The 12,025-nt window shown below is 35.8% G+C and overlaps 1 protein-coding gene across 1 annotated transcript in view; it reads left to right on the forward strand.

The window, feature by feature from the left end:
• GTF2A1 (general transcription factor IIA subunit 1) overlaps window positions 1–12,025 on the forward strand; it is a 46,116-nt gene that overhangs the window by 13,144 nt on the left and 20,947 nt on the right. The window contains exons 3-7 of the mRNA XM_082649028.1: window positions 288–489; window positions 2,154–2,218; window positions 6,095–6,170; window positions 8,426–8,559; window positions 11,112–11,432. Coding sequence (XP_082505154.1) covers window positions 288–489; window positions 2,154–2,218; window positions 6,095–6,170; window positions 8,426–8,559; window positions 11,112–11,432 — 798 coding nt within the window. The remainder of the gene's footprint in view (window positions 1–287; window positions 490–2,153; window positions 2,219–6,094; window positions 6,171–8,425; window positions 8,560–11,111; window positions 11,433–12,025) is intronic.

The following is a 12,025-nucleotide window of genomic DNA, read 5'->3' on the forward strand; positions in this document are numbered from 1 at the left end:
TATGAAACTGCTTGGCAACCAAGGAATTACTATGGAAAGTTTGTTGAAGATATAAAAGGAAACAAAAGAATTCTTCAGTACTCTTAAGTAGCAAAAATGAGGTTTGATACTTTAAAAATTGGTTTTCATTATGGCATACACTTGGGTAAGAATTAGAGATTTGTAGATTTATCAGTTTTGAAAATGTAAGAATTTTATAAACTGACTAATAAAGTATGTTTTATCCATATGTCCAGCGTTGTTTTCCCTGACTCTTACTTAGAAATCTTTAATATTCTTTGCTTTAGTTATGGGAGAATAAACTAATGCAGTCTAGGGCAGTAGATGGATTTCATTCAGAAGAGCAGCAGCTTTTACTGCAAGTTCAACAGCAGCAGCAACCCCAGCAGCAGCAGCATCACCACCACCATCACCACCAGGCTCAACCACAGCAGACAGTACCTCAGCAAGCGCAGACCCAGCAGGTCCTTATTCCTGCGTCTCAGCAAGGTGAGGCTGTCCGATCCTACTGCAACTTGGAAATGAAAGTTGTCATTTTCAAAGAAGAGAAACACTCTGGTGTCTCCTTTCTTTTGGCTGAGGGGGTTGTATCTGTGTGTATAAAATGTGGTTCCTATTTATGTAGTAATGATAAACAAGTAATTCACTAACAGAAAGCTTAAAATGATATTCAGGTAAGTATATTATTACTTTTTTTAGATGGCTACACAATGGTGGATTTCCTAAGTCAGATCTATAAAGGTTTATTTACTAAGGGTTTCATTATTTTATATAGTAGAATCATTACTTTCTTTGAAACTGATTTGTTCCTACAAAGGCATTTGAGTTTAGTTTTTATAAATAAACACTGGAGGGTTTTTGTAACTATACTTTGGCAATCTGAAATTCTAATTCCTTATTAATTTATGTAGTTAAATTGACTGAATTAGATTTCCTTTAAGTGAAGAGTGGATATATGACATCTTAATTTATATTATGTGGTTTAAAGATAAGAAAAAACAAGTATTTATAGACTGCATCCATAGTGCCTTGTACCGTGCAAGTCATTTTATAGGTTTTGTTTCATTGCAGTCTAATAGAGGCTCTGTGAAGTAGCTCTTAAAACATCACAGCTGAGGAAAATCTGGGCCCTGAAAAGGCTTAGAAGCTTGATCCTCTACATGGAGTATTTTCTGTCATGACAAACATTTGTTCAGTTATAAAACTTCCTAGGCCTTCAAGTTTTGTAAATCTTGTTGTCAGAGAGGAGAATAAAGATAAATGAAAACTTCATCTTAAGGTAACTTGAGTTACTTATTTGTCTCATCTGAGAGTGTATGTAAGACTTAAAACTGATATTGATGCACATTAGAAATGTCTGTTTTGAGTTATTTTACTGTTTATATCAAATAAGACTTAATATTTGATTTTACTGTGTACCTTGCATCAAGTAATTTTATCCTTTTAATGTTTCTTGATGACCGTTCCTCCTATTGCCTTCAGGCCTGGCACTAGGATTTTAGGTTATCATAAATTAAAATTTGATTTTCTTCACTCAGAGAATATTAGGATAATGGGATTATCTATTTATTCTCTGAAATTTGCGGAATCAAACACTTAGTTCCTTTTATGTTTACGTGATATTGCCATTATTTATGATTTGTATTTTTTAAAAAGTTGATGGAAATAAGATACTGGAAACTGTCAAATTGGGAGAAAAAGATTTTAAAAGACTATGTAGATTATAACTTTTTGAGCTCCCTTTTAATGGGTCAATAATGCATTCCAGCAGTAGTATCATTATATTAATAACACAGTTATTGCTGAGTTGGCAAGACAGTATTAAATTATGTTTGAAAATTTCCAGTTTAAGAATGCACAGAAATATATGTTTAGGTGTTAGGTATCTCATTATGTCGTGTTCCCAAGGTCCCTTGTGTCCTTAGGTGTTGTTAAATCTTTTTTTTAATTGTGGGTTTTCCAGTATAAGGTGGGTATGTCACAGCTGTTATTTACCGTAAAAGTTTATAACTTTCTGAGATATCAAGTGGTTGAGTGCATTTGCATGCAGAAAATGTGGAAAGCATGAAAAAAATTTTTGGTATAGTACACAGCATTCTTATGAAATAGCCTCAGGGTTCCTTGTTTTTATGTGTGCCTGTTGTTTTTCATAGCTGCAGCACCACAAGTTATTGTTCCTGATTCTAAGCTGATACAACATATGAATGCATCAAACATGGTAAGACTCAGAACATAGCACTTTGCTTGGCTCTATTTATTCTAACCCAAATTGTGATTATGCTTGTGTATGTTGTATATTAACAACTTGAAGTTTATTCAGGACTTAAGCAAAATAGCTGTTTTGTTTGGTTTCCTAAGTATTGGATTTAACAGCAAATCTAAAGTTTAGCTTGGTACTTAGACATTAAGGTTCATAAAATTATGCAACTTTCTGTTGAAAATACCAAAAGAATGATGCTTTGTGGGAGCTGTTTTATCTTCTGCTATTTTTTTTTTTTTTTGCGATACGCGGGCCTCTCACTGTTGTGGCCTCTCCCGTTGCAGAGCACAGGCTCCGGATGCACAGGCCCAGCGGCCATGGCTCATGGGCCCAGCCACTCCGCGGCATGTGGGATCTTCCCAGACCGGGGCATGAACCCGTGTCCCCTGCATAGGCAGGCGGACTCTCAACCACTGCGCCACCAGGGAAGCCCTTCTTCTGCTATTTTTTGAAAATAGGTTTACGGGACCTACCAAACATTATGCCAAGTATAGTTATGTTGCAGAAGACCCATTAACTGAAAGAGGTTAGGAATGCTAAGAATTATAAATTTTTAAAAAATGAACCATTTGGATAAAGATAACTAGTATCGTTAAGATCAGACATTTACAAATTTTGCTCTGATTTAACCATAGCATAGCCTAATAAGTTTTATTACAATATGTAAATTGCTACTTTAAAATGCATTTTTTCAGTTGCGTTTATTATATATTAGACTTTTGATACTTCTAAGAGATAGCCACTGAACTTCATAAGTCCTCAAATTTTCAAATTTCACTTAGCACATATAATATATCCCATCAGATATAACAATAAAACTGAAAGAAAGAAACCCTCAGATCCTTAGAAAATCTTTACTTCTATCCTCACAGTTTTTTTTTTTAATAAAACATTAAAACAAAGTTTAATTAGAATCGTTGTTCCGGCATTTTCTCGTAAATGGCTTTTCTTCTGTTTAAACTACACAGACTGTTAGTGGTGTCTCTGCTCTGACATTCCATTCTTAAATCCAGCCAAATCCTTTTAATAGGAAAGAATCATTATTTTAAATAAGATCTCTTAGTCTAGTGTTAGCAGTGAGATTTTCTTTTCAGATCCAGATTTTTTTTTTTTTTTAAACGAAAAAGCAATATTTTAAAAAACAGTTACTGGGCTTCCCTGGTGGTGCGGTGGTTGAGAGTCCGCCTGCCGATGCAGGGGACGCGGGTTCGTGCCCCGGTCCGGGAAGATCGCACATGCCGCAGAGCGGCTGGCCCCGTGAGCCATGGCCGCTGAGGCTGCGCGTCTGGAGCCTGTGCTCCGCGGCGGGAGAGGCCACAGCAGTGAGAGGCCCACGAACCACAAAAAAAAAAAAAAAACAAAAAAAAAAACAGTTACTATATTTTATGAGTGATGAGTGAACCTGAAAGCTCCTTTGTGTTTTATAAGCCATATAGGAAGCAGGGCTTACCTACTAGACAAACGACTTCTTTCTATTGATATATACCAGCCTTAACAAATGTATAACTTTACAGAATTGCAAATTTCTACACGATAGAAATCGGAACTTTTAAATTCACAAAAAATCAAGAATCTCTGTACTTCCAGTTCAAGTTCCTGGAGTCAATTCTTTTGCATGAAAATCACAAAAGTCCATGCCTATCGATTCTCACAAGAATTTTTATTATTCAAAAAAAATTCCCTTTCAAGTTTAAGGCACCAAATTTCTTTTTAACCTCCATCTTTAAAAATAAGTCTCACTGTAGGATCCATATTGTAGTTGGTACTATTGAGACTGTTTCCTAGGGAATAACTTGTATCATTTTAAAACAAAGTTTAGTAGAATCACTTGCAGTAGACCCATCTAATTTTGAAGAATTTTAAGTTTTGTGGGAGAGAATTTTGAATTAAAATTGTGTTTAAAAAGACTGGTAAAGTTAATGGCCCATCTCTTACTGATTTGCTGTGTCTCCTTGATTCTAAAGAGCATATGTATTTAAACAGATCATAGGTCAGACTTCAATCAATAAAATGTTAGCATTTATACGTATTTCAGCATTTTACTTGTTTTCAGTTAGTGTTTGCTTCATGTGTTTTTCATGTTCTAAAATGTAATCAGTATAGGCTTTTTACAAATAAGTTTTTTGTGTTTTTGTTTGTTTGCATTATTATTCCTGATTCAAAGATATCCATTAAAAACAGTTTCATTTTGAAAAAAGAATTTTTTTAATATAAGAATATGGGATAGTGATAATATATTTGGTAGAAAGCTATTTCAGGAAACTTATGAAACAGGACCTTATATCAAACTAGTTTTGCAGGTTCTCTTTATGAAATTGCTCAAATGCGTTATTCACATTAGGGCCTTTTCACAAAATACAGGAAGGAACTTTCAGCAGACATTAATAAAAGATGGTTTGTGTATGATACATCACAACAAATATTTATAGCAACTTGAGTGTGCAGAGGTATGCAGGTGGTTATTTTCTCATGTATGCTATAAGGAAAATGCTAGGTCAGTTTGCTAGTAGAGGGAGATCTATTAATCTTATAAAATGTGAATTATAGGCACTTAATATTCCTAAATAATATTTCTCAATAGTAAGTGGTTGTTAATATATTCCTTAAATTTAGATTACCTTTCATTTGCTTATATAGACAAGATTTATTTAGATCTTTCATTTATTTAATAAAATGAAATGCAGAACCTGCATTTTATAAAGAGAACCTGATGAGCTAGATAGCTGGATTTTGGGGACATAATGGGAGTTTCAGGCTTAAGATATAGAGATTACTTAGGCCTGTCAAATGGCAACAAGCATATTTTCTTGGAAGGCTATACTTAGAGCCTGACTAGATAGTTGTATCAGTAACCTACCTGAGTGTAATTTTCCAAGTTTTGTTGACTTCAAAGCACAGTTAATATTTATTTCTTAAAGCGTATTCAAATAGAGGTGTTTCTAAAAATGTATAAGTTAGATTGAGTATATGAAGGTTTGGTACCTTAAAAAAGATTGAAGAGGGAGGGGAAAAAAACCTATCTGTATATAGTTACAGTGAGATACATGGAAATACTTTGAGCTCAGGATTTTAAAAAAACAGTAAAAATGTAGTGTAATTCTTTCAGAGGAAAGGGGAGAAGTCTCCAGAAGCAGTAAATCAAGAATTTATCCTGGATTTAAAAACATTCAGAGTATAATTCCATGTATGTTTTTATAATTTAAAGTCAGATACTAACTTCATTTTTAAGTGTAGAAATTAATTTTTGTGACTTAAGATTTTTAAGATATTTTCTATATTGATAAAACTGTCAGTAATATATGTTTCACCTAGATAATGCCAGTGTTGTCACCTTATGGCATCTTAGAAGAGTTGCCAGCTAAGAATTTCAGTCTTCTGATACAAGGTTTTCTCTAGAGACCTGTTAATCATGGTATAGATTTAAAATATTAGGATTTCTAAAGTGAAGATACTTACACTTTTGCCATAAGTATATTAATTGACAACAAGGAATTGGGAGTAAGGAAACAGAATAAGTAAGGAAATAATGGAATGGATATTTTATTTATTGTACAGCACTGTTAGTGTGGGTTATATTTCCTTAGAGTACATTCTCCAGGTGAAAAAACCTCCTAATTATTCTAATTAATTGCTTGAAATAATTAGGTAAGATGTTTAGGCTCAATGGTCTTTATTGTACCATTTTATAAAATGGCAGTTAGTCTTATTGTTAGAACTTTTCATTTTAGTATATACTAAATGAAACTGTAAATACTATTAAAATATGCCAGAGATAAACTGATGTGCTGTTATGAACATACATGGTTTTGATTGTTTTTCATTGTTTTTTTCCAGAGTGCTGCTGCTACAGCTGCTACCTTAGCACTCCCTGCCGGTGTGACTCCTGTTCAACAGATATTAACAAATTCAGGTAATTAGGAATAACTGATCCATTATTTATATAACTCAGAAAATTGTACCGTCTAGCCTTTGTTTTGTCTTCACTGAAAGACAGAAGATCTTAATACTTCTTTTACCATTTGGCTTACGTTATTAAAATAAGATGATTTGAGGACCATGGCATATTAAACCATAATCACTGCTGAGGATGCAGTAGAGAAGATGAGAATTGCACTTGAACTTTTGATCCGTGAATGGAATCCTATTTATTGAATGAAGTATGATTATAGAGAAGTGCTTTTTGTTGTTGTTGTTGCTGTACGCGGGCCTCTCACTGTTATGGCCTCTCCCGTTGTGGAGCACAGGCTCCGGACACGCAGGCTCAGCGGCCGTGGCTCACAGGCCTAGCCTCTTCCACGGCATGTGGGATCTTCCCGGACCGGGGCACGAAACTGTGTCCCCTGCATCGGCAGGCGGACTCTCAACCACTGCACCACCAGGGAAGCCCTAGAAGTGCTTATTTACTTGGTTTTTTGCTAAACACTTTTAACTTACCAAATAAGTTAAACAACTCATTTGAACTAATTTGTGATATCAAACTAAATCCTATAGTATCTTAAGAGCAAATTTATTACATTGTATTTTATATAGTATCTCTCCATAGCAGGCAAAATTTACTTTTAATAATAATGCTTGAAGAATTTATTTACCTGGATTTTAAGTATTTTCTCTGTAATTTAATTATACAATTTCTTGCAAATCAAAACTACAATGAGGTGTATCACCTCACACCAGTCAGAATGGCCATCATCAAAAAATCTACAAACAATAAATGCTGGAGAGGGTGTGGAGAAAAGGAAACCCTCCTACACTGCTGGTGGGAATGTAGATTGGTGCAGCCACTATGGAAAACAGTATGGAGGTTCCTTAAAAAACTAAAAATAAGACCACCATACGACTCAGCAATCCCACTACTGGGCATATACCCTGAGAAAACTATAATTCAAAGAGTCACGTACCACAGTGTTCATTGCAACACTATTTACAATAGCCAGGACATGGAAGCAACTTAAGTGTCCATCGACAGATGAATGGATAAAGAAGATGTGGCACATATATACAATGAAATATTACTCAGCCATAAAAAGAAATTAAACTGAGTTATTTGTAGTGAGGTGGGTGGACCTAGAGTCTGTCATACAGAGTGAAGTAAGTCAGAAAGAGAAAAACAAATACCGTATGCTAACATATATATGGAATCTAAAAAAAAAAATGGTTCTGAAGAGCCTAGGGGTAGGACAGGAGTAAAGACGCAGATGTAGAGAATGGACTTAAGGACACGGGGAAGGGGAGGAGTAAGCTGGGACGAAGTGAGAGAGTGGCATGGACATATATACACTATCAAATGTAAAACCGATAACTAGTGGGAAGCAGCCGCATAGCACAGGGAGATCAGCTTGGTGCTTTTTGACCACCTAGAGGGGTGGGATAGGGAGGGTGGGAGGGAGACACAAGAGGGAGGGGATATGGGGATATAAGTGTACGTATGGCTGATTCACTTTGTTATAAATAAGAAACTAACACACCATTGTAAAGCAATTATACTCCAATAAAGATGTTTAAAAAAAAGTACAATGATTATACAATTTCTTGTTTTGTTAATTTCTAAATGTTTGAAGAACAAACTTAGCGACTTGCTACATATTTTAATGAGATATAATTGCTTACTACTTAATTAATTCAACATTCTGCATCATTTAAAACAATATATTAGAGGGATTTGGTATAAGCCAGTCATACTGTTAGTGTTATGTGGCAGTAATAATTGGTTCAGCAAACTCTTACTGCTTTTTAAGTCATCTTGAAGCTATGGAATGCTGTGCTTTTGTTCAAGATATTAATGCATTATTATACTTTTGTTTCTTTAAAGCTTTAAAAATGAACAGCCCCTGAAATGTCTGCTGATGTTACTTATTCCTCTCTCATGACTTGTTAGTGAAGATAATTTACACTTTTAATCAACTCTCATAATCTGTTGTTAAAACTTTGTTGGAAACAGCTTTATAAGGAAAATAAAACATATTAAGCAATGTATTAGAGCATGTCGTAAAGTCAGAGAAGGTAAGGACTATAGTTTACTGTGTATGGATGACAGCCCTTAATAAAATTGTTAGCCTTCTTAGTAATTTTTGTCATTCACCATGGTCTGACATTCACTATGAATTTGTTTGTTTTGAGGTGGTCACTGCTAAAGTGGTAATTTGGAATACATGCTTTTTACTTTAGGCCAGCTTCTTCAAGTGGTCAGAGCAGCCAATGGTGCCCAGTATATCTTTCAGCCTCAGCAGTCAGTAGTTCTACAACAACAGGTTATACCACAAATGCAGCCTGGTGGAGTACAAGCTCCTGTTATACAGCAGGTAAAAATCTTTAAGTTTTGACCACCATGGGGTTCTTTTTTTTCTGCCTCTGTATGAATTCTCTGGGTGTTTACCATCCCTTTTTCCATAGCTTTGTCTATACAAATTCTTAGACTCTTCTCTAATACTACACAACCTGTCATTCTGAATTCCTCCTGTACACCTCACAGCTTAACTTACAGTATGTTTAAGACTAAATTGTTGTTATCCCTACTCATCCTTTATCATCCTCCCCCCCACTTTTTATAAGTGGCACCACTCTCCATCCAGCCTCCTAAGCTAGTTATTCAGCATTCATTCAACACACATTTATTGGGTGGCTACGTATCAGAGTCTTTGCAAGAGACTAGAGATTTAGGAGTGAACGAAGCAGGCATGAGTCTGGTTTCATGATGGTTATGTATTGTCTGGAAGGGGGTATGCGGAATCCTCCCTTTTGCTTACCTCTAATATCCAAGGTATCATGAAATCCTACCAATTCTTCTTAATAGTTTCTTTTTTTAGACTGCAGTTTAAACATGCTTTCAGTCCGTTAATATATTTGAAACTAGTTTTGTTTTCCCACACTCTCTTTTGTCATTTCCTTAGTTCATGCTCTCATAATTTCTCACTTAAAATACTGTTATCCTCTTAATTGATTTCCCTGCCTCCAGCCTTGTGCCCTCCTAACTTGACTGCTACTCTATATTTATAGTCATTGTTCTAAAAATCTTAAAATCTTTTAATGATTTCCCATTGCTTATTGGAAAAAGTGTAAACTCCTCAGCGTGGGTTATGAGATCTTTTTTGGGTTCTTTTTTTTAAAATTTTTCCACATTTTATTTTTTGCCATGCTTCCAGTTGTTACCTGGTTCAGCTGCTGTTTATATCAAAGTTGACAAATATTTGGACATGCTTGTGTGCCAGGTGTTAAACTCTTGTACTGTGAGGACAAAGATGAAAGAAATGGTTATTTTCTTGAGGAACTTGTGTACTTTGAAAAAGAGACAGATACATAAACAAATAACGTTAATATGGTAGTACAATGATAGAGATACAGAGGAGGAACATTAATCCAGCCTACTTACAGCCTTCCACATTTGTCCTGTTGGTACTTCTGGGTTTCACTTGATGCTGTTCTGTTTAGAATGCCACCTTTGGCCTTCCTTCTAGCAGTTCTCTCCAGTCCCCCGCAAACAAACAAACCAAACAGAAAAAGCCTGACTAATCTCCCAAAACACAAATAGAAGCTCAACTGTTGCCTACTAGGAAGGCTTCCCTGACCAGGCCTTGTCCCCCCAAGCTGAATTTAGTACTCTCGCCTGTCTTTTCATAATGCTATATATTGCAGTTCTCAGACATCTTCTGTCTTTTTGAGTTGCTATTGCTTTGTCTATTGCATCATTAATCTGTAAACTTCTTAAAAGAAGTAGTCTTATTATTTTTGCTTTCCTTGAACCTAATGACAAGGAATTGCCATTTAGTGCTTTTAATTTATCACTAGGCATTCTCTGCTTTTTATTTAATAACTATAATTATAAATATGTTCATTATAATAGATATAATTACTATTTGTTAATAGGTTCTTTTTGAGTTGTGGTTTACTTTAGAATCCTAGGATGCAGAGGCTGGAAGGAACTTCAGAAATCATCTGATCTGGTGGTTCACAGCTTTGGTTGCATGATTAGGATTACCTGGGGAACTTTAAATAAAATGAATAGATGTCATCTTATACCAATTAAATCAGAATATTAGGAGTGGGGACTTAGGTATCAGTTGTTTTTTTTTTGTGTGTGTGTGTGTGGTATGCGGGTCTCTCACTGTTGTGGCCTCTCCTGTTGTGGAGCACAGGCTCCGCGGCCATGGCTCACGGGCCCAGCCGCTCCGTGGCATGTGGGATCTTCCTGGACTGGGGCACAAACACGTGTCCCCTGCATTGGCAGGCGGACACTCAACCACTGCGCCACCAGGGAAGCCCAGGTATCAGCATTTTTAAGTTACTGGGTTGTTATAATTTGTAGCCAGCATTGAGAACCATTGACTCTAATCTAACAGTGAAGAGAGGTTAAAGACTTGCCTCTGCTACATCTTTATCTGTGATCTTAGACAAAACTGGAACCCAGGGCTTCAGAGTTCAGGGCAGTGTTCTTCATAGGGAGGCAGTGTAGCATAATAAGAGCAGAACCAGAAAACCTAGGTTCATATTTTGCCTCTTAGTGACTTGACTGCAAGCTTTGCAAGTTATTAAACCTCTATACCTCAAGCAAATAAACTAATAACGTGTAACTCTTAGCCTGGAGTCTGGCATATACATAGCAAGTACTTGATTAATGGAGCAATTATCTTCAGAAAATCTTTTTCCTTTAGAAATTTGAATGGTAAAATGAAAATTTAGTTGATCAGTACACTCACTAAACATTCCTCCTGTGCTATGGTAGTTTTAACTATGTGTGAGATATGGCAATTTGGGGTGATTCTTTAGCATTGGGGCCTATTTCAGTGTGCCAAGAAATGAAACTGAGCTACTTGATCCTCTAGCTAGTTACTAATCTGTAGTTTTTCTTTTGCCTTAGGTACTGGCCCCTCTTCCTGGAGGGATTTCACCACAAACAGGTGTTATCATCCAGCCCCAGCAAATCTTATTTACAGGAAATAAGACTCAAGTTATACCTACAACAGTGGCAGCACCTACACCAGCACAAGCACAGCTAACCGCAGCTGGCCAACAGCAGCCACAGGCCCAGCCTGCTCAACAGCAAGCGCCGCTGGTGTTGCAGGTTGATGGGACTGGGGATACGTCATCTGAAGAAGATGAAGATGAAGAAGAAGACTATGATGATGAGGAGGAAGAAGACAAAGAGAAAGATGGAGCTGAAGATGGGCAGGTAGAAGAGGTAAGTTTCTAGTAAAAGACTAGAAGTAAGAAACTACTCAATCATTTCTTCTTTTACTTGGTACCAAACTGATGAATTATATTTTCTTAGAGGCTGTTAGGGTACTGTACCCTAAGATTTTTAGATTGTTTTGGATGTATTTATCTTTATAAAATATTTCTATAGCTGGTAACAAAAAAATGAATGAATACCAAATTAAGTCGTACTTATAAAGGTGATGGAGACAGTGCATGTAATTCTAATTCTTTGGCTTATGCATTCATCGTGATGTAGCTTAAAGATTAAACATTGGTAGAACAGATAGATGTGGTAATCTTTTCCTTCAGTAATTTAAAACAACATTTCGAAAGGGAAGAAACTTAAGAAAAAGCTAAATGTGACCGATTTCTTCAAAACCTCCTTTTGTTCTGTATTCCATACCAGTTCCGTAGATAACCTTATCTACTCTTAGTGTCTATCTTCAGTTAAACAAACCATACTTTATCTTCTTTTTAATTTTAAAATTTTATTTATTTTTTTATACAGCAGGTTCTTATTAGTCATCCATTTTCTACACATCAATGTATACATGTCAATCCCAATCTCCCAATTCA

The sequence above is a fragment of the Grampus griseus genome, assembly GCF_964374135.1.
Source record: "Grampus griseus genome assembly, chromosome: 2".
Taxonomy (NCBI): Eukaryota; Metazoa; Chordata; class Mammalia; order Artiodactyla; family Delphinidae; genus Grampus; species Grampus griseus.